Here is a 23,378-nt window from a genome sequence, read left to right as displayed (position 1 = left end):
TATAATATGGCTTAGAAACTGTTTCACTCCTTTGGGGAAGTGGGTAAAATACCCCTTTCTAAACAAAGTGATTCCTATTGTTGTTCCCATAAAGTACCTGACCATGACCAATGCCTTTTTCCTAAAGGTGTCGGGACTGAGTGCTTTACTTGGGATGGGCAGTGTTTTCAGAGATTACTTAACACATGGCAGCATCAGCACCGAGAGAAGCAGCCTTAGACTCTTGAGCATCATTCCTCCTTTCAGAGATCAAGTCAATGATCCCCTCTTGGCCCCACGGTCATTCTGATGTGAGTTACTTTCAATCCCAAGTGTCTCTCGAAACTTTTACCTCTCCTAAACCTTCCCCTATTGTTCCCTCTGCCTGTCTTATTCCTCTGATTAGATCGGCGCATAGTGTCCACAGAAGACTGGACCAGATATAATTTCTCTTTACTGCTACAAAAGAACATCTTAGTTCTGTAAAGATGTGGCAAGAGCAGACTTTCTCCCTCCCCTGTGCCCCTGTGTGCTGAGTACTTAGCCTCCCAATAGCTGAGGATTGGCAGCGGGGACTACTGAATGCAAGTTAATTAAATTGTGTGTGTGTTTCCTTCCAAGCAAGGTTCATTTTTTTCCCCCTTGTTACATTTAGTCTGTGCGGCTTTGTTATAGATTCTCATAACTAGGGATGCTAGGCGTGGTTCTCTGCTGCCTTGTCAAGCCATCCAACAGCAGAAACACGGAAGAAACTGGGAAGAATAATTCAGGCCCCTCCCTCTTCCTCCCATATGTAAATGAGTTCACAGGACTAATGATTTGACAGCACCAATCCTTTTTTTTTTTTTTTCTGGCACTATTGACTGCCTTCCCTGTTTATGAGCCAAGAAATCAGTAGCAAATCTTTTGTAAATGTTGTCTTGGCCGTCCATCTTTTCAGAGACAACAGTCTTCCCAGCCATTGTAGCTTTGTTATTTCAAAAGACCCAGCTGCCCTCACGTTCCCCGTCTAGGTAGGCAGTGATGTAGTCCATGAGTTTGAGGATGAGAGCTCTGGTTACTTACAGGTTAATCTGTTAAGCATCCAGCATGCCTGGCTCATTTCAGAAGAGAATCACACACTTCTGGTCTTAATGACCAGAATATGCCAGACTTTGCCCAGTTCAGTAGCAGGGCACCACTGTTATTAGAGATCCCAATATTCAAAGACAACCTTAGATAGGTACAATTCAGCTTTAAGAAAAAAGAAAAGAAAAAAAGGAAAAAGCTCAGAAGTGTGAAGTAGTTTTCTAAAGGTAATACAGAAATTAAATAATTCAAATATTTAGATTTAATTTAAATCCACAGCTATACTTTTTCTCTATTACCACTATTTTGATATTTCAAAAGCATTGTAAATAGTTTATTTTTGGTCTGGATATTAGGGTGAGTTTTTGGAACTATTTTTTTATCAGCTTTTTATTCTTTTGAATATGAGAATATTTAGGAGTGAAGTTACTTGACTATTTGAGGGGTAGCTTACCTGGGAACCGTCAAACTGTTCTAGAAATAGCTAGGTTTTCCCAACTCTACCCTGACTCAGATGCTACGTACTGTCACTGTGGGCTGCTGCATGGAATAAGGTAGGTGTGTGTGTGTGTGTGTGTATGTGTGTGGTTAGTTTACAGGAATTAGGATAGCAGAAGGCCCCAGGCTGAACTCTGACACAGAGCTGAAGAAATTGGCTTGTAGCCACTGGCTGTCACATCTGGAAGGTGAATGAGGTCCCAGCGCCCTGACCATTTGAAAGGCAAGGCTACTCTGGAGTAGTCTATATCGCAACAATGCCAGGAAGTGACAGAAAGGAAGGGAGCAAGCAGGATTGAACGTTTACAGGATTCATAGTGAATCCACAGACATGCCATCTGTCTTTTAAAGATAGTTTTCTAAACTCTTTTCACAAAAGTGATATAAATGCTATTCCTGTTTATTGAGCAATGTAAGACTATGGGCTCACAAGCAATTCATTTTGGTTTTTAAGAGGTCAGTACAGAAAAAGAAGTAAAGGGGATAGTTATTTAAACTTCAGTTAAAAGGGAATGGTTATTAAAAATTCAGTTTGGTTATAGTGAAAATGAAATCTAGACTCTTGATACATGAGGTGAAATCTGACAGATTTCTATGACCCACCCATTCAAATGCTATCAGGTATCAGCCAAGCCCACTTAGTATTGCTGTAATAAAATCCCAAAGACTGGCTCCTTTGAAGTTTATTTTGGCTTATCATTCCAGAAGCTTGGAAGTCCACAAGCATGCTATGGTAAGGGTCATGTCCTTGACCTCAGGTGGAAAGTGGCCAGCAGGCATATGGGAAAGAAGCCATAGATTCTCAAAGATTCCTCTCTGTATAGCATCTGGACTGTTTAGGTTCTGTCTGCTCCCATCCACATGAGTGAGGTAGGCATGTTCTTTCCAGATCATGCATACTTCCTTTAACCAACATAAATTTCTATGCATTCATTGGGTTTGTACAAAACTATGCTCTGTCTGGACTTTGCCAAAGGTAGTCACTGGAGGTGGCTTTATGTTTGAAGAAAATCTCAAAACTATGCCAGTGGTTTGGGAAATCTTATTTTTTTTTTTTTTTTAGGAGTTCAGTATTTATTTTCTAAAGCAAATTCAAAAGGCAGGTAGATAAAGGTTTTTAATCTCTCAAAAAAACCCAAACCTCTAAATAAGTATCTTTGAACTTAGAAATACCTGCCTGGCTTATTAAATGGATTAAATGGATAAATGGACAATTTTGAATTGCTCTGTTTTGCAGAAAGCTTAACTTACTGCAGTTCTTTGCAGGCGAAAAAAAAAAAAAAGCAAACATTTGTTGCATACATTGTTTGCCGATGAGTTCTGAAAGACACATTGCTTAGAACCCTGTTTAAAGATTAATATTTGAGGTGTATATTAAAGTGTCATTTTTATTACATAACCCTGGTTTTGAAGATTCCTCAATCCTTTCTGCCTTCCCTCGTTTCTTCTGACCCTCATTCCTTTCTCTTTGGTCCTGCCCTTGCTGCCTTCTTATCTTAAATACTGAACTGAACAGAGATTTCTTTGTGAGACACATCCTAGTCCTTCTGCCTGGCTTCTGTTTCAGTTGGTCTCTGGTCATCCAGCTTGACTTCCAGATTTCTGCGCTGTGTTTTCTTTACCTTTTCCTCTGCCCTTTTAAAGCTCTACTAGATGAGACTGTGCATGTTTTACGCCAGGATGTTTCTTGAGATGCTGAGTGGTGGCCGGGGGCTGCTTTTGGAATTCCACTCATGTTCTCTTTCCCAGTTACACATGTAGATTTTGTTTCCTCGAGGCCACTTTTAGATAACTTTGTGATGAATAATTTCTCTACAGAATGATAGACCTTCCATCATGCTGTCAGACTGCCAATACCTACTCTCAGGTCTTACTTTTAGGAATTAAAGCTGAGGGCCATATGATAAAGTCCCCACAGACCCAAAGCATAGCATAGCTCTACTTCATAGCAGGAGTTGGGTGGGGGAGGGGTGTTTAAGGCCAGGAGCAACTCAGGCATATTAATTTTGGAAGCTGTTTTGGATTTCCTTTGAACATTTGTTTACCAGAGATGGTTTCTTACTAAATAAAGGATGTATAAAAAGCACCAAGGGATATTAAATTAAAGAGCTGTGTGTGCTGTGGCTTGGTTTCCCCTAGTGTTTGCAACATGGGGATACCATGGAACATAAAGGAAACCACCATGATGCCTGTCCTTTTAGAATATTAGGAGCCATCTAAATGGATCTATAATAGATCACTAATCATGTGCTATCTTTGGACAATGAAGTTTCCTAATTGGGAATTTTGCTCTTTTAAGAAGAATAAAAACAAAACCACTCAACCATTCACTGAGCAGTCAAAATGATGAGTTCTCACTTCCGCATCCTTAGGAAGGAAAGATGCAGCTGAGAGGTGGGAAAGAGATGTGGGGAGCCTGTAAGGTCACTCAGCATGGATGGTGTGGAGAGAAATGTTTGCAGTGGTCTCAGAGGACCGGGAAGTAAGAAGCATGTGGTAGATGCTCCCTGAGTTTTGTCATGCTCCTCCTTGCCAAAGCAGGATCTCAGAAGGGAATGGCTGTGTGGAATACTTAGAAACAGGCCACTGGGGACTATTTCTAGAGACACAGTTGGGGATTCTGCCTGACCCTGCTCAGCAAACACAAGCCCATCAACAATTCTTAGAGGGACTGAAAACTCCAGATCTTTCCTTAGTTCTTCAGGTAGCGGGTGAGCCCCACAGATCCGCACACCATGGCTCTGTCCTATGTTGCAGGAGAGGCCCTATAGAATGTGTTTGGATATTTCTCATCATTGTTTAGATTGAAACATGAAGCAATGTGATTTTGATGAAGAAATTGACATGGATTTCCTGATTTAAACTGATTTGTATGTGTATGTGTTTTAGGGGGCATGTTAGTGCAGCTGTTGGGGAGATCTGGGGACACCTTAAAGGAGTCTGTTTTCTTTTTCCATCACATGGGTTCCAGGGAGCAAACTCATTTGTCAGGCTTGGTAGCAAGTGCCTTTACCTCCTAAGCCTTCTTGCTGGCCTAGATACCAAATCTCTTATATCCATGTGTGACAGAGTTAAACCCATGCCCACTGCATCTTCAACTCATTCTGAGCCCTTCACAGTTCCAGACATCCATCCACATTCTTCTTACTCATGGGAAATAGGAAGCGATAAGAAAAGTTAGAAGAAAGGTCTGGTCCTGTCCTGAATCTTCTTCAGCATCAAGTTACTCATGTCTTTTCAAGTTCAAGTATAATGAATATTAATTATAATGAAAAGATGATGGTTTATAACAGAAATTGCAACTATTATAACCAAAAAAGAATTAACTGTGTTCAACTCAGGTTTGAATTGGACACTTATAATCTTTTTTTTTTTTTCAAGACAGGGTTTCTCCGTGTAGCCCTGGTACTCACTCTGTAGACCAGGCTGGCCTTGAACTCAGGAATCTGTCTGCCTCTGCCTCCCAAGTGCTGGGATTAAAGGTGTGAGCCACCACTGTCCCGCAACACTCATAATCTTAAAGAAGGAGTTCTAAATGCTGTTTTGGTAGCAAAAACCCTTCTCAGAGGTTTATCCTTTCCTGTGTAAGCAGATAGTCCTGACACACCCTGTGCTGTGTGACATTGACCCAGGGTCCCTTTCCTGCACATCATAGACATTTTCAGAAATATACCACTCTAACCCAAAAAATAAGTACTGTGGGTAGAGGTGTGGGGATGGAGCACTGGGCTTACCATCATAGGCCAGAGGCGAGGTTATTTTAGGTAGAATATCCTTTCTTTGTCCTGTTATTAGAGCAAATTGTACCAAGAACAGGCCTTGTCTGCAGGTTTGACTAATATTTCACTGGCACACAGAGAAATTTTAGTATTTTGTTCATTTATTCATCCATCAGTGAAAAGAACATCATAAGATATTCATTATCCTTGAATATGGAGGGCCGAGGAACTAGAACCATCGTCATTTAGCTTGACTCTCTCGGCACTCCATGTTCCCAGGCTTCATTTATTACTTTATAAATAATGTGATTTCTTCCTATTATGTGACAGTTTCATCCTAGACTCAGGACACAGCAGTAAGAAAACTGACCAGCTGCCTTCCCTTAAGAAAGTTACATGGTAGGAAGCAGCCAGAGACGACGAACAAACATGCGAAAGTGCTTTGAGATAGAAATTGTGTGAGTTGTAACAAAACATGGGGTTTGTGGCTGTCTGGCTTAGCTTGACTTTCTGCTGACTGTGCCTGATGGGCCTGGGCATCAGCACTCTTGGAAGCAGTGGTCTCAGTGCTGTGCTAAAAGATCCCTTGTTTGGCCTTGTGTTATACATAAATCCAAGAATATCCAGGCACAGGAGATGAGATCAGAAACTCCCAGCCAGCCTCAGAACAAACCCCAAAACAAAGAATAAAAAATTTTAATACAAAAAGACAAAAGAGATGTTCAAAATGAAAATGAAAAGGATTTCTTAGCTTAGTAGATAGTTATATCTGAGGAATCCTCATTTTTGTGGTGGATTAGAGGGATAGAAAGATACAATCTGTGTGGTTAGACTATATATGTATATATTCTTTGTCTCTCGCTTTTATCTTGGTGAGTGGTCACTATTTAGTTGGCTCATGGGCAATCATTAGTGTCTTTTCTGCTTCTCCTTCAGAACACGATCATTCAAATGCATTAAAATACTTCATTTTAAACATTGTTTTTGTGCTCACTTATCATAACATTTAGTTGCTCTCTTCAGCGGCAAAGCTGCCCTTTCTGTCTTAGCTGCTCACCACCTGCCCCTTCTCCCACAGACACACCCCTGTCTGGCTTTGGTCCCAGTACTTTATTGAAATTCTCATAAGGTCTCCACTGGCCACTGCATTGCCGATCTGGGGCTAGTCTCTATCCACAGACAGATACTCAGCTGTGCTGCATCTCTCTTCTCCAGCAGTGTCCAGCGTGCTCTTTCCTCTTGGAGAGTCTCACTCCTTCTATACTCAGAGCCTCCTGACTCCAACTTCTACCCATAACTCTTTTAATATTCAACAAATGAAAGGCTCAGGTATTATGACTTACCCTCCATAGAAGTTAGGGCAGAGCCCAAGTTTGGTAATTAGATCGGACCCTTGGACTTTCTCTTCCCTGATTTTTCATCCCAAAGGTGAGGTCTGTCTTTGACTCTTAAAGATACAGCACTCTCCCTAGGAATGATTGGGTCAGCCACAGGCAGATTTACACCAAGCGTTCAAGCTGGGTGTAGAATGTAGCCGACAGGCTCTTACCCTGTGAAGACCCAGTTGGAATGCGCTGTAGCTTTCTCTAGAGGTGGAATTGAAGCTGAGCTTCAGGCTCTGAGCAAGCTCAAAAGAAGGGTTGATGGGGCTCCCTCACAATCAATAGTTGGTTAGGAATTGCCAGGACACTAGAAGTTGATCACTAGAGTAAGAGAGCATTTGCCAATATAAATGCTGCTCTGATAGAACGGAGAGATGGCTCAGTGGTTAGGAGCACTTGACTGCCCTCTTCCAGAGCTCCTGAGTTCAATTCCTAGCAACTGCATGGTGGCTCATCAATGTTACCCTGAAATACAGAGAGAATCAAGGAAGGCTGAAAACACTTGAAGTTACCAATGAATTTGGGTTTGCAAATTGTTATTTTAGAAACTCATGAGAGACTAGAATATTGAGAAAAGCCAACCATCCTCATGAGTATATGCTCTCCCAAGGCCATGGCAGTCTGAAGCCCAGGTGGTTTACAAGCAACCCCACCCTACCTGGACATGGAAAGAAGCATCTCATGGGACATAACTGAACACGGCTGTTCTTGCAGAAGCGTTCATTGTCTCAAGAATAAAGAGAATTCAGCAGTGGTGTTGAGACGCCTTTAATCAGACGACGACCAGTTGCATGCATACTTGCTTGGGGGCAGGCAGCTTTGCTTTCTTACTCAGGTATCCATAGGGACTAGGCTAGGGAGGTGCTCTGTAAATCTTGTCTCAATTAATTAATGACTACCCTTCTATTGATCTGCCGGCTATTGATTTTCATTTAAGTGCAGCACATTCCTTGTAGAATTGCAGACGAAGCAGTGTGCAGTGTCGAGATGGTACAGCATTGCCTTCTCCTCAGGATCTCTCTTTATCATCTGAGTGACAATTCAAAGGCTGTGAAAAGACAATTGGTAGAAGACAGTGAAATTTACAGCAAAACCTCTGCAGAAACTTGCTAAGTGCTTAGGATGTCTTCCAAAAAGCCAGAGCTGATGTGGAATGTCACTTCATCTGGATCCGATTCACCTGGAGAACAGACATCTGTCTTTTGTTTACAGAGAGAAAGAAAGACAATTTGAACTTTGGCTCAGACCCAGTACCCTAGAATCAGACTCAGCTAACAGCATGATGGTTGCTAGCAGAACAGGGGAGTGGGTGGGCGTGGAGGACTGGGCTGCAGTCTGTACCTCAAGATTCTGGGCTGACTTTTTTTCACCTCTTACTAGCATTATAGCTTTGGACCATTGCTGTCTTAACCTCCTGGCACTCAGGTTCGTCTATCTGTAAATTACCACTTCCCCCAAGGATGTCAGAGTGTCTGCCTTCAATTTTAGGAATCAAAGTTGATGTTTATACCTTTTTTTTTTTTTTTTTTTTTTTTTTTTTTGCAAATTGAAAAGGTTATGCAAGGAAATGGCAGATTCTATATCCAAAACTCAAACAGAAAAGATTCTTTATACTCCAATTTTTTAAAAGTGATACTGATGACAAGACTTTGAACTTTCTTTTTCAGCTTCTTTTTTTTTCTCTGTGTGTTCATTGTACACAGTGCTGTATTTCATAAGGGCATGTTTATGCATTTATGCAATGTACTTTGTGCATATTCCTTGCCACTTCCTCCTTCCATCTTCTCCACTCTCCTTATGCACCTTTGCTCTCTAGACAAATCTGCCTTTACAATCATATCAGATGTAGATACATTGCTTTATGTGTTAATATAAATCGTATAAACCACCAATGAGAGAAAATGGGCACTATTTGTCTTCTTGAGACTGACTTAAGCACACACTTTCAAAGAAAGGAGGACACCATTTTCAATGTCTCGAAACCAAGAAGACTGTCCCACCCCCTTCAAATGTTGTGCCACCCAGAAGTCACCTTCCGATGAATCAGCCAGGACAAGGGAGGTCGATAACGAGTTGGCACCAGCAGTGCTAGGATTTAAACTTGACCTAGATTTGAGATGACCACATCCAAGTACTGGCTTCACTAACCATGTTTACATGAGGTCTTGAGATGCTCTGGAAGGCAGGGACTTGATCGGGAGCTTTCAGCTCCATTTCCCGAGGACTCATCAGAACCATAGGTGGGACTACGGAGCTCCCTGAAGCAGCCTCGGAAAGGCAGACATGGGCTTTTGCACTCCACGGTTTGTACAGTAGGGAACCAATCGCCCAGTAGGATAGACACCCCCTTGACAATTTTCTTTCACCTCCGGAGGGAAGATATTGCATAGACCAGCCGGTAAAGTCCTAGTGCGTTGTTCCATTTTATATCTGCTTTCCTGTGTGCCCATTAGGCGTCTGTACTTGTAGTTATATTTAGTACATACATTCACGCATGTGTTAAATTCTCCTACACTGTACACATCAGACTTATTGAGTACTTTGGCAGTTGAGATTCACTATATGATTAATTAGATTGATTCAGAAACTATTAATGCAATGAAAGCCATATTTTTATCATTGATATTGTGAGATTATCTGATCATCTGGGACTTTGTTTCCAACAAATCAAAACACTTATTTTCATGAGAGCTTTGGGAAAAGAAAGAATCATTGGTACAGCATGACTTATTTCCTTCCAGCTTTGTGGTGATGTATGGCCTTCTTGGGGATTTATGTGTCTCTTCCCATCGAATACTAATCTAGATCCTTCTGAGTGCCAGCCACTGAACAAGTGGGAACTGTGACAGATGGGAGTCCCTTCCTGCAGCTCTTGCTCTGTGCTTTTCTTCATTCCCATTTTTATATCAAAGAGTTATCCAGCTCTCAGTTCCCACTATTAAGGGTACAAGGGTCACATGGTCAAGGAACACGTCCTTCAGGAGGCTGTGGGCAGGCAACCATCCCTCTGACTGGAATGCACAGTAGCTTTGATGATTTTATGTTCTACTATTCTAAAACTGTGCCATCCCTTCCAAAAAAAATTACATTTTTCTCTGACTAGAGAAATATACTTCATTACTATATTTGTAGAAATTCAGAGTGAAACAAGATATAAATCACTTTTAGCCTTTTTACTAGGGATAATTAAAGTAGTTGATGTTGATCTATGACAAATTATAATATGCTATTTAACACCAACTGGTGCCTTTTTCACTTGAAGCATCTTGAACTTTTCCCCGGGGTGTTGAGTTGTTATTTTTTTCCCCCTGTGTTGTGCATTTTCAGTGACACTAACTAACAAATTAATTTAGGCAGCCCCTATGTTTTATATAATTGCTACCTTATGGTTCCCTCATCATAAACAAGTATAGTATGAATAGCCTTAAAGTGAAACTTGTTTGTATTAATATTAATTTCCTTTCCACAAAGTCCAAGAAATCAGATTTTTGAGTCAAAGGTTCTATAGTATGAAGGGTATCCATCACATATAAGCACACATGGAACTTTATTTTGTATCTGCTTCATTGAAGTTTCCTTTTTATTAATGACCCTTCTTGATAGTATTTCTGACTTGCTATCTGGAATTTGTTATATATTGTAATTTTCAAGTAGTCAAGTAGTTGTTGAAATTTAAGGAGGAAGAAAAAGGGACTATCATGGTAATAGCAAAAAGTAGTCCCATGTAACTGTTCACTGTCATTGACAAAATGATAGAAAAATTTTTTTCTTTTCTTTTTTGTTTTTTTTTTTTTTTTGAGACAGGGTTTCTCTGTGTAGCCCTAGCTGCCTGGAACTTGCTCTGTAGACCAGGCTAGCCTCGAACTCAGAAATCTACCTGCGTCTGCCTCCCAAGTGCTGGGATTAAAAGAGTGTGCCACCACTGCCTGGCAGAAAATATTATTAGTTAATAAGTAGGGTTTCACATTTCCTATGCCCAAACAGACCCTTACACTTTAACTGACCCTTTGTTAAGGCAAGCAAATATATTTCAAATGGAGGGCATGGGGGGTCTCTGCTCCCGTATTCCAGAGCACATCAGTTGTCTGACTCTGTTTTTATGGGAACTGTCTGCAAGCTGCACACAGTATCATTTAAAGAGGGACCTGTTTGTTCAGTCAATAATACTTCGCTTTCACATTGTTTGCCATTGCTTAGAAAAACATTTTCCCGTTGGGCATTTTCTCCACGTAAACTGTGCACTTGTTGGGGCTGAGTGTTCTATTGTTTCTGAACACACAAACCTCTTGTGCGAAGCCCGCTGGTAAATTCTAACCTGGCTGTCTCCAGCAAGCACTGTTTGGCTTGCTTCTAGATAATCCTACCGCAAGCATTCCCAAGTCTAAAGGGAAAATGGTGGCAAATGACAGCGAACGGACCTGGAAGCAAATCCGTCAAACTTCAAAGGAACGTTTTATTATTTTAAAAATTTTTCCTCTCTCTCTTCTAAGTTGAAAAGAATAAAGAAACATGTTCTGATCCTGCCCCCTTTCTTTTTCAGCGTTCTGTGGAGGGGGAGAGAACTTCCTGTGTACCAGTGGGCTCTGCGTGCCCAAGAAGCTGCAGTGTAATGGCTACAATGACTGTGATGACTGGAGCGACGAGGCACATTGCAGTAGGTGACAGGCCTTGTGGGGCTCCTCTGGGTGGGAAGAGATTCTACTGAGGAACCTAAGCCACTGCACTATCAGACACTGACAGCCAGCTGGGCCATTAGTAACCGGCCACTGGTTTGCTGTTCTTAAGTGAGCCAATAGGTTTGTCTCCCCCAGAGCCACAAAGCTGGGTTTGCACCCTGCTCCAAGGCATGGGTTTATAAGCACCCCTGCAGCTAGATGCCCAAAGGAACAGCTCAGAGAGTAAACTGTTTCCTATAGAGCTAGGTTATCTTGTGGGGGGGGGGGGGTTGTATTTACTTTCTTTGGGTCAGGAATTTTGTTTTTGTTTTGAAAACTTTATAATGGTCAATTGTTTAAAGGAGTTTTATTTTTATTAGATATTTACTTTATTTACTTGTCCTCCCCTTTCCTGGTTTCCCCTCCAAAAAACTCTTATTCCCTACTCCCTCCCCTTAATCACCAACCCACCCTCTTCCACTTCCTGGCTCTGGCACTCTCCTACACTGGGCAATAAACCTTCACAGGACCAAGGGCCTCTATCACTTGATAGAGACAGATGACAGTTGGCCATCCTCTGCTACATATGCATCTGGAGCCATGAGTCCCACTATGTGTACTCTTTGGTTGGTGGTTTAGTCCCTGGGAGCTCTGAGGGTACTGGTTATTCCTCCTATGGTGCTGCAAACCCCTTCGGCTCCTTGGATCCTTTCTCTAGCTCCTTCATGGGGAGCCTGTGCTCAGTCCAATGGTTGGCTGTGAACATCCACTTCTGTATTTGTCAGGCTCTGGCAGAACCTCTCAAGAGACAGCTATGTCAGACTCCTGTCAACAAGTACATGTTGGCATCCACAATAGTGTCTGGGTTTGGTGATTATGTATAGGATGGATCCCTAGGTGGGGCAGTCTCTGGATTGTCATTTCTTCAGTTTCTGTTCCACACTTTGTTTCTGTAACTCCTTCCATGGCTATTTTGTTCCTTCTTCTAAGAAGGATCTAAGTATTCACACTTTGGTCTTCCTTCTTCTTGAGCTTCATGTGGTTTGTGGATTGTATCTTAGGTATTCCGAGCTTTTGGGATAATATCAACTTATCAGTGAGTGCATATCATGTGTGTTCTTTTGTGACTGGGTTACCTCACTCAGGGTGATATCCTCCGGATCCATCCATTTCCCTAAGAATTTCATAAATTCATTGTTCTTAATAGTTGAGTAGTACTCCATTGTGTAAATGTACCACATTTTCTGTATCCATTCCTCTGGTGAGGGGCATCTGGGTTTTTTCCAGTTTCTGGCTAAATAAGGCTGTTATGAACATGGTGGAGCATGTGTCCTTGTTACATGCTGGAGCATCTTCTGGATGTGATATAGCTGGGTCCTCAGGTAGAACTATGTCCAATTTCCTGAGGAACCACCAAACTGATTTCCAGAGTGGTTGGACCAGCTTGCAAACCCACCAGCAGTGAAGGAGTATTCCTCTTTCTCCACAACCTCGCAAGCATCTGCTGTCACCTGAGATTTGAACTTAGCCATTCTGACTGGTGTGAGGTGGAATCTCAGGGTTGTTTTGATTTGCATTCCCCTGATGACTAAGGATGTTGAACACTTCTTTAGGTGCTTCTCAGCCATTCAGGTTTCCTCAGTTGAGAATTCTTTGTTTAGCTCTGTACCCCATTTTAGTAGGGTTATTTGGTTCTCTGGAGTCTAATTTATTGAGTTCTTTGTATATATTGGATATTAGCCCTCTATCAAATATAGGATTGGTATAGATCTTTTCCCAATCTGTTGGTTGCCATTTTGTCCTATTGATAGTGTCCTATGCCTTACAGAAGCTTTGCAATTTTTTGAGGTCTCATTTGTCAGGTATTGATCTTAGACCATAAGCTATTGATGTTCTGTTCAGGAAATTTTCCCCTGTGCCTATGTGCTCGAGGTTCTTCCCCACTTTCTTTTCTATTAGTTTCAGTGTATCTGGATTTATGTGGAGGTCCTTGATCCATTTGGGCTTGAGTTTTGTTCAAGGAGATAGGAATGGGTTGATTTGCATTTTTCTTCCTACTAACCTCCAGTTTGAGCCATAACCATTTGTTGAAAATGCTGTCTTTTTTCCACTGGGTGGTTTTAGCTCCTTTGTCAAAGATCAAGTGACCATAAGTGTGTGGATTCATTTCTGGGTCTTCAATTCTATTCCATTGATCCACTTACCTGTCACTGTACCAATACCATGCTTTTTTTTTAATCATAATTGCTCTGTAGTACAGCTTAAGGTCAGGGATGGTGATGCCTCCAGAAGTTCTTTTATTGTTGAGAATAGTTTTCACTATCCTAGGTTTTTTGTTATCCCAGATGAATTCGCAAATTGCTCTTTCCAACTCCATAAAGAATTGAGTTGGTATTTTGATGGAGATTGCATTGAATCTGTAGATTGCTTTTGGCAAGTTGACCATTTTCACTATATTAATCCTACCAATCCATGAGCATGGGAGACCTTTCCATCTTCTGAGATCTTCTTCGATTTCTTTCTTCAGAGACTTGAAGTTCTTGTCATATAGATCTTTCACTTGCTTAGTTAGACTCACACCAAGGTATTTTATATTGTTTGTGACTATTGTGAAGGGTGTTGTTTCCCTAATTTCTTTCTCAGCCTGTTTATCCTTTGTGTAGAGGAAGGCCATTGATTTGCTTGAGTTAATTTTATATCCAGCTACTTTGCTGAAGTTGTTTATCAGGTTTAGGAGTTCTCTGGTGGAATTTTTGGGATCACTTAAGTATACTATCATATCATCTGCAAATAGTGATAATTTGACTTCTTCCTTTCCAATTTTTATCCCTTTGATATACTTTTGTTGTCTAATTGCTCTGGCTAGGACTTCAAGTACAATATTGAATAGATAGGGAGATGGTGAGCAGCCTTGTCTAGTTCCTGATTTTAGTGGGATTGCTTCAAGTTTCTCTCCATTTAGTTTGATGTCGGCTACTATATATTATATACTATATATGCTGTATATTGCTTTTACTATGTTTAGGTATGGGCCTTGAATTCCTGATCTTTCCAAGACTTTTATCATGAAGGGGTGTTGGATTTTGTCAAATGCTTTCTCAGCATCTAATGAGATGATTATATGATTTTCTTCTTTGAGTGGATTACATTGATGGATTTCCATATATTGAACCATCCCTGCATCCCTGGGATGAAGCCTACTTGATCATGATAGATGATCATTTTGATGTATTCTTGGATTCAATTTACAAGAATTTTATTGAGTATTTTTGCATCAATATTCATAAGAGACGTTGGTCTGAAGTTCTCTTTCTTTGTTGAGTCTTTGTGTGTTTTAGGAATAAGAATAATTGTGGATTCATACAATGAGTTGTTTAGAGTACCTTCTGTTTCTGTTTTATGGAATAGTTTGAAGAGTATTGGTTTTAGGTCTTCTTTGAAGGTCTGATAAAACTCTGCACTAAACCCATCTGGTCCTGGGCTTTTTTGGTTGGGAGACTATTAATGACTGTTTCTATTTTGTTAGGAGATATCGGACTGTTTAGATCATTTATCTGATCTTGATTTAACTTTGGTACCTGGTATCTGTCTAGAAAATTGTCCATTTCATCCAGGTTTTCCAGTTTTGTTGAGTATAGGCTTTTGTAGTAGGATCTCATGATTTTTTGGATTTCCTCAGTGTCTGTCGTTATATTTCCCTTTTCATTTCTGATCTTGTTAATTAGGATACTGTCTCTGTGCCCTCTAGTTAGTCTGGCTAAGGGGTTATCTATTTTGTTGATTTTCTCAAAGAACCAGCTCCTGGTTTGGTTGATTCTTTGTATAGTTCTTTTTGTTTCCATTTGGTTGATTTTAGCTCTGAGTTTGTTTATTTCCTGCCATCTGCTCCTCTTGGGTGAATTTGCTTCTTTTTATTCTAGAGCTTTCAGTTGTGCTGTCAAACTGCTAGTGTATGCTCTCTCCAATTTATTTTTGGAGACACTCAGAGCTATGAGTTTTCCTCTTAGGACTGCTTTCATTGTGTCCCATAAGATTGTGTATGTTGTGGCTTCATTTTCATTAAACTCTAGAAAGTCTTTAATTTCTTTCTTTATTTCTTCCTTCACCAAGTTATCATTGCCTAGAGTGTTGTTCAGCTTCCACATGTATGTGGGCTTCCTATTGTTTATGTTGTCTTTGAGGACCAGCCTTAGTCTGTGGTGATCTGATAGGATGCATGGAATTATTTCAATCTTCTTGTATCTCTTGAGGCCTGTTTTGTAACCAATTATATGGTCAGTTTTGGAGAAGGTACCATGAGGTGCTGAGAAGAAGGTATATCCTTTTGTTTTAGGATGTTCTATAGATATCTGTTAAATCCATTTGTTTCATAACTTTGGTTAATTTCACTGTGTCTCTGTTTAATTTCTGTTTCCATGATCTGTCCATTGCAGAGAGTGGGGTGTTGAAGTCTCTCACTATTATTGTGTGTGGTGCAATGTGTGCTTTGAGCTTTAGTAAAGTTTCTTTTATGAATGCAGATGCACTTGCATTTGGAGCATGGATGTTCAGAATTGAGAGTTCATCTTGGTAGAGTTTAGCTTTGATGTGTATGAAGTGTTCCTCCTTTTCATTTTTGGTCACTTTAGGTTGAACTTCGATTTTATTCGATATTAGAATGGCCACTCCAGCTTGTTTCTTGGGACCATTTGCTTGGAAAGTTGTTTTCCAGCCTTTTACTCTGAGGTAGTGTTTGCCTTTGTCACCAAGGTGAGTTTCCTGTATGCAGCAAGATGTTGGGTCCTGTTTACATTAACCAGTCTGTTAATCTATGTCTTCTTATTGGGGACTTGAGTCCACTGATATTAAAAGATATTAAGGAAAAGTAATTGTTGCTTCCTGTTATTTTTGTTGTTAAAGTTAAAATTCTGTTCATGTGGCTATCTTCTTTTAGTTTTGTTCAAATGTTACTTTCTTGATTTTTTAGGGTGTAGTTTCCCTCCTTGTGTGGAGTTTTCCATTTATTATTCTTTGAAAGGCTGGATTTGTGGAAAGATATTGTGTAAATTTGATTTTTAAAAAATTATTTATTTTATGTATATGAAAACACTGTAGCTGTCTTCAGACACACCAGAAGAGGGATTCAGATCTCATTACTGGTGGTTGTAAGCCACCATGTGGTTGCTGGGAATTAAACTCAGGACGTCTGGAAGGGCAGTCAGTGCTCATAACCACTGAGCCATCTCTCCAGCACCCAGGAGTTTGTTTTTTTTTTTTTTTTTTTAAGAAAAAAATATAGGAAACCTTTTAATATTAATGACTCTTTACATTTGTGGCTCAGCAGAGCCAAAGCCTCTTGCCTGTTTATGTTTCCCCTTAGCTGGAGAGATAGTGGTGCTTGATAGCTTTAAACCCGCTAATCAGCATAATCACCCTATGCTGCTTGGTGTAATTTATTTGTCCATCTTGACTAGATAAGTTGGTGGTTTGTGCAGTATAGATTCTGATTTCAGTAGTTCCCAAGCAGAAGGAAAACACTGACCTTGAGCATTCCACTGCATCTTCTATACTGGAAACAGAGCTGAGCCGCTGTTGCCGGTGTATATACTCCCAGTCAGCAGGGACAGAGCTGTGTTTCCTTCCTGGGAGACTCACCCAGCCTTGAGGGGAGACTGTGACTGCTGCCTTACTTGAGAGAGTCCTATTAACCAGATACCAACTCTTTTCCCCGTGGGGAGGGTTAGGATGCTCCTTTGCTGGAATTTTGGGCAGGTAGCATATTGTATCAGAGCACTGTTCACTGAAATGTGGTTTCATAGTATACAAGCCTTTTAAAAAATGGCTGAGTGAAACAATATAAATGGTTAGGAGAGACTTTGTGTCAACTTCTTAGAGAGTTTCAACACATGTTGATATATTAAGGTTTGAGAAACGTTGCGATTTAAATTAATACTGTTCAATGCTATATGTCTTCAAAATTTTTCTCTCGTGAACATCAACCTTTTTCTCCCGTGAATTCTCGCCCTTATTTGTTTGTACATTTATTTATTTTGTACATTATGTAGCAGTTGTTAGAAATTAAGTTATGCTATGTATATTTTGAAAACCGTTATTCTTTTAGTAAGGGTTTTCTTTTATTTTACAACATGGAATTTTCTCTTCAGGAAAGCCTAGGCATGCAAATTTACAGGTAAAACATCTTTTTATGTAGTTACATTGAGGACTACTGCTGTTACATTAGCAGAAAATACTATTCAAAATGACCACAGGAAGGAATTCTGAAAGGTTCAAATGGATTATGTCCACCTGATGGGGATGCAGTAGAATCTCTCATTTTTCTCCTGCTGTGGCCAATACTGGGGCATTATTAAGGGTCAATGCGTGCCTTTAGTCCTGTGCAGCCAGGACTGGCTTCGTCATCTTGTTCTCTTTGGTGCTGAGCACTGATTGTCAATGCTGCTACTGCTTTGCACTACAGTCTTTAAGATATAATCTGAAGGAGTCAATGTTCCTAATTATCAACTAAATGAGAAGTTATTGCTAATTCTGGAAGGTGCGTGGTGATGTCTTGGGAACTGTTTATTAAAGAAGATGGCTACTAGCTGACATTATATTCATACCTCAAAATGACATGATTGGTGTCTCATTGTTCTGGTGCATTGAGAAAATAACATCCCTCTAGTAAATGTCTCTATGAAGCCCCATAGTGAAACCTGTAAAACTTGGCATGCTATTGTTTCTGACCATCGGAGGTCATCACTTGAGCCAGAACGTTCAACTTGTGCAGCATTTCAACATGAGCTTCTTGCGACTGGCCTCTACTCTCTTGTTGTTACTGCTCTTCCATGAGAACCATGTCTGAAGTCTGGTTTGTGTGCAAATCAAAGCGTTACCACAGCCCTAGGTAATGGGGAGGGGAGAATCTTGGCTGAACATTCCCTGGGGGAAGCAGGAGAAAATGCCCAGGTCCTATATCCTAGCAGGTAGAGACAACAATGGCCAGAAAAGACAGGAAGATAAATCTTCCTCTTACAGGGCACTTGTTTTCTTTTAAAAAGCAAGTTAGGTCATTTGCAGCATTTCTTGCATTGTTCAATTCAATGGAAGCAGGGGAAAGGACTTACCTGTGGTAAATTGTCCATCAGCTGTGCCAGAAGTGTTTGTCTTCAGGATTTGATTGAACTGTCAGCTTTGGAGGAACTATGGACCCCTTTCTTTTGTTCGAAGGCAGCAGAGGCTTGGGGCAATGAAGATGTTTACCAGTGATCAAAGTGATGGATTTGCCGTCACTCGTGAAAGGTTCCAAATTTAACACATTTTCTGTCCTATGTGCCGCTTCTGAAATGGCTTTATCCATGCCAAGTTCAGATTTGGTGAATTACATGATGACCTCATCACTCATATGACAAGAGAACGTTTTGTTCTGGTTGCTCTAGCATGCCCTGGGTGGTCACTGACCATCACGGTGTCATTGTGAATACCCCTGACTGCTCTCCTTCTCTACTAACTGATTTGATCTTATATGTCAGCTATTCTTTAGGATTTATTGAATAAAACTATTCACAATCTCTTGGAGGCATCTTAGTTTCATAACAGAAGGGTTTTTGTAAAAATGAGGAAAACTTAAATGTTTGGCTTTCATTCTGCTCTTCAAGGCAGGCTGTGCCTATAACCTGGGCTTTCCTCAGTATGTGCTGACTGCATTAGCATCCCCAGGAAGCATCCCCTCTCTCTGAAGTGATACTCATATGCTTGGCCTGGAGATGAGTTTAGGTGGAAGTGCTTTTGATTCGTAGACCCTGGGCCAGAGGGTAGCTCATCTATTTTGATGTTAATGTACTTTTGACTGGGTAAGGGTCTCCAAGAAAGGTTGAAGCCGGGGCTGCTAATACTGCCACACAACAGGTGTTTATAGATACATATTGTTAAAAAGCTCCAACGTGGAGCTAAGCAGATGACTTAGATGACTCAGCAGCAGGGAGTACTCACTGTTCTTGGAGAGGACCCAGATTTCATTCCCATCGTGCCCATGGCTTACAACCAGCCATCACTGCAGTTCCAGGGGATTTCATGCCCTTTTCTGAGTTCCAAGGTAATTGCTTCTTGGCCTTTTGGCTAAGATCAAGTGTAGTACCTGAGTTCCAAGGCACCCAACATGCATGTGGTACACAGACATACGTGTAAATGGACCACTCATGCCCATAAAATAAGAGAAGCAAATCTAAAACCAAAAACAAGTCCCAAAGAAAATAATTCACATACTTTGGTTCAAAAAGTTCTCCCATCCAAAACCTAATCAAGCCTGATTCTGCTAGCTTCCGAGGTCAGATGAGCGAGGGCTCCTTCACGGTGTGTGACTTTATACTTTTTGGCATGTGAAATTGGCCAAATACTTTTGGAAAACATTTGCTCTGAACTTTGGATAAAATGGTTGCACTTGTTTTCAGTGTTGTTGTCTGTTTTTATTGTCGTTTGCTTGGTTTTGTTGTTTGTTTTTTATGACAGTGGTTACCTAATTATCAGGAGTGCCATACAATATGGGGATCAGTATTGTGTGTGCTTGACTCAGGCTGTCAAGTTTCCTATATTTCTATCCTTATCATTCCTGTTTCTGTAAACTTGGACACATCTCTACCTTTCTTTGCCTCCATTTCCTTATGAGCAAAGTGGAAATAAGACAGTCTAGAATTGAGTTGTTGGATATAAAACCTATAGAATTGAGTTGTTGAGTAAAAAACCTATAGAATTGAGTTGTTAAATAGAAAACCTATAGAATTGAGTTGTTGGGCATAAAACTTATATAGACATGGCCCAACTCCTCAAGAACACTGAGGTTTATGGCTATGGTGGTGCTTGTCTCTAAAGTTTTGTTAGTCTCTGCCACCTCCATTTGTGTCATTCTTGACTGAGACAAATACCTTAGAGAAACAGTTTAAAGAGAGGAAGCATTTTATTTCTATGTGGTGGGGTGGGGGTGGAGTGGGGGTGGGGTTGGGCTTTGTTTGGGTGTTGGTTTCTTTGTCTCAGAAGTAACAACTTAAGATTGACTGGTGTCTTTCTGGACCTGAGGTGAGGCAAAATAGCAAGGAAGAAGAGGATAGTGGAACGCAGTGGGTCCCCTCACGGTGGCCAAGGAGATAATGAAGTGAGTGCCCACCATCACCATGTCTCTTATAATCTATTTTCTAGAAATCTTTTCCCCTAAAGTAAGGATGCATGTAAATACTAGAAATATTCCATCTGATAAGTAAAAGTGTCTCATTTGAAAAGTATACAAAAGAGCTTCAAATGTTTGCAAAAATTCCCTTAGTATAGTGGCTTTGGAAAAATGCCGACTCAGTCAAGTGATTTCACATTCACAAATTTCTTCTATCTGTGAAGTCAGTAGTAGATACATTTTGTAGAAACCCAGTACATAGATGCATTATATTTTGATTGCTTTCAGTATAGATTTTTTTTAGTCTAATCAGGGGAGTAACACATAAACACAGAGAACATTAAACCTTCTTTTTCCTTTTTTGTTAATTAAATTGCCTCTGACATTTTCTTTTACGTATAAATGCAATCTAATTACTCTCATCTTCTGCCCCTGTCAATGCCCTCCCCCTACAAGTCCTCCTTTCACATTATTGACTCTTAGCTTTGTTTTGTGACATATTGAGTTGAACTGGTGGCATCTGTGAGACCTCGGGTTTGGCACTATTCATCAGGGTTTGGTGAGGTCACCATTGGAAACGCAACTGAAGACAATGACTTCCACCCTTCCAGAACCTTCCAGTAGTCAGTCTTTTGTCAGAGACAGGTGGAGCCCTATGATCCTCTCCCTCATTCATGACCAAATGTTGACAGGCCAACGCAGGCAGTTGATGTGATTTCAAGACTACAAGTGGCTGCATCAAGCCTAGAAGGGAGCATTTACAGTCTTTCTCAGATACCATTAAACCTTAGTGATTAAATCAGGTAGTTAAATATGACATTTCAAATAAGTTATTTGAAAAGAATTGTTAACATTCTTTCTAAGGTCCACCCCACAGTTACCTGGCAACAGCCAGGTAGGCCTGACCCACTATAAAAGAGGCTGCTTGCCCCCTCCTCCCTCTCTTGCTCTCTTGCTTTTCCCTTCTTGCTCCAGTTCTGTCCCCTTGCGCTTCCCCCCTCTCTCCCCATTCCCTTCCTTCCTTTCTCCATGTGTTCATGGCCGGCCTCTACCCTTCTACTCTTGTATTTCTCTTCTCTCTCCCTCCCTCTCTCTCTCTCTCTCTTCTCTCTCCCTCCCTCTCCCTCTCCCTCTCTCTCTCTCTCTCTCTTTCTCTCTCTCTCTCTCTCTCTCTCTCTCTCTCTCTCTCGCTCCTCCCTCTCTCTGTCACTTCCTCTACTACCCTCTTAACTCCCCTCCCCATGTCCTGAATAAACTCTATTCTGTGCTATACTGTCCTGTGGCTGGTCCCTCAGGGGGAAGGGATGCCTTAGCATGGGCTTACTGAGGCACCCCCTTCCCCCACACCTCACCACACATCCACAGAACATATTCCTTCTCTATCTTTTTATAAACACATCAAGAATAATACAAGAAGTGTCATAAAAACCAAACAAGATGGTATAGATGCAGTCAGTGACATAAATTCTATACTTAGAAAACAAGGTCACGTTGACCATGGGTATGGAAAGAGGCTGATGGGAAAAGGAGGGTTTAGGCTAGGCCTGTAGCCCGTGTTTATGTACTAGGACAGTGGTTCTCAAACCTGTAGGTGACATTTTGCAATACGTGGAGACATTGACACTGCTGCAGCTGAGAGCATGATGGGAAAGCTACCTGTGTCTAGTGGTTTGCAATCAAGGCCATTGCTAAACAGCCATTCCCGTGCAACGGTGAATTACTCCATCTGAAGGGCCAGAAAGATGGCAGGGGAGGACTCTCCTCTAGAGGTAGTCAGTGGGAGGAAAAAAATCCAGGTATTCGCCAAGTCCAGTCTCTTCTAACAAGTCTGTTAAGGGACAAGGCAGTGCAGTGGTAAGTCTTTTAACCTCTCAGGCCATCTCACAGTGAGAAGATTGTGTGAAATAACCTTTACTCTCTAAAATTCTATGAATGTAAACTAAGCTTCCCCTGATTGCCTCTCAAACTGAGGCACATCAGCTTGTGTTTACAGAGTGGGGCACTGGGCAAACCAAAGGAAGTCCTTGCTAAAAAGGCTTTCTGTTTCTTAGTGTTCAGCTTTAATTTCATGATAATTTTGAGAGACAAAGGTCTATGGTGTATTTATCAGATGCCAACCTGAAATAAATATTTACACGAAAGAACTTCAGACGAAACATTTTTTTCCATCAAGTTCTATAATAATAATAATAATAATAATAATAATAATAATAATAATAATAATAATAATAATAATAAAAGCTGTACAACAACACCTAACTTAAGTCCAGGCAAAAATTATGCTTGAACTAAACAAGAAAATAGCACCAAGCACCTTTTGAAAATTATGATTTCTTGGCCCCAAATTACAATGACCACATCTCCTTTCAGCACCAATAAACATTTACTCAAATAAAAGGAGCCACTGTGAACTTTGCTGTTTGCTGTGGGTTCCTGGCTGCCTGCACTGTTGGTTTGGGTTTTGAGTGTTTACTGATCCCCAGGGCAGGACGGAAGTAACAGGACATTTTCTAAGTGCAGCTAATTTGGTATCTAACTTCTGAAAAGGACCTCTCACCAGGAGGTCCTGACTATGAAGCTGAGCTTGCCACTGTGTGAATCTTAATTTTTTATTCTATTTTATTTTTATTTTTTAAAAAAGCTTATGTTTTCTCCATTTCTGAAGTAGTTTAGGTAACACAAGCTAATCTTAAAAATATCTCTGATGAGACGCTTTAGTATGGATTACCAAAGATCCAGAGTGAGCTTCAAAGAGGACACAGAAACTTGTGGAAATTTTTGGTGTGCTCTTAGGTCAATCAGATTCTAAATGGAGTATTTGATTCCCTAATGCTCCTACCACCAGAAAAACAAAAACACACTGCTAGAAAAGAATTTTATTCATGATTTCCAATTTTCCCCTCTTCTCTCTGGGGGAATGCATGGATTCAGACACTTGATT

At 40.7% G+C, this 23,378-nt stretch overlaps 1 protein-coding gene across 4 annotated transcripts in view; it reads left to right on the top strand.

Moving 5' to 3' along the window:
• Corin (corin, serine peptidase) overlaps positions 1–23,378 on the top strand; it is a 211,355-nt gene that overhangs the window by 119,494 nt on the left and 68,483 nt on the right. For all 4 annotated transcript variants that reach the window (XM_031342604.1, XM_031342603.1, XM_031342602.1 and 1 more), the window contains exon 6: positions 11,187–11,300. In XM_031342604.1, coding sequence (XP_031198464.1) covers positions 11,187–11,300 — 114 coding nt within the window. The remainder of the gene's footprint in view (positions 1–11,186; positions 11,301–23,378) is intronic.

Source organism: Mastomys coucha, unplaced genomic scaffold (assembly GCF_008632895.1).
Source record: "Mastomys coucha isolate ucsf_1 unplaced genomic scaffold, UCSF_Mcou_1 pScaffold22, whole genome shotgun sequence".
Lineage (NCBI taxonomy): Eukaryota > Metazoa > Chordata > Mammalia > Rodentia > Muridae > Mastomys > Mastomys coucha.
Note: the sequence above shows the minus strand (reverse complement) of the source record. Positions and strands in the feature narration are given on the sequence as shown.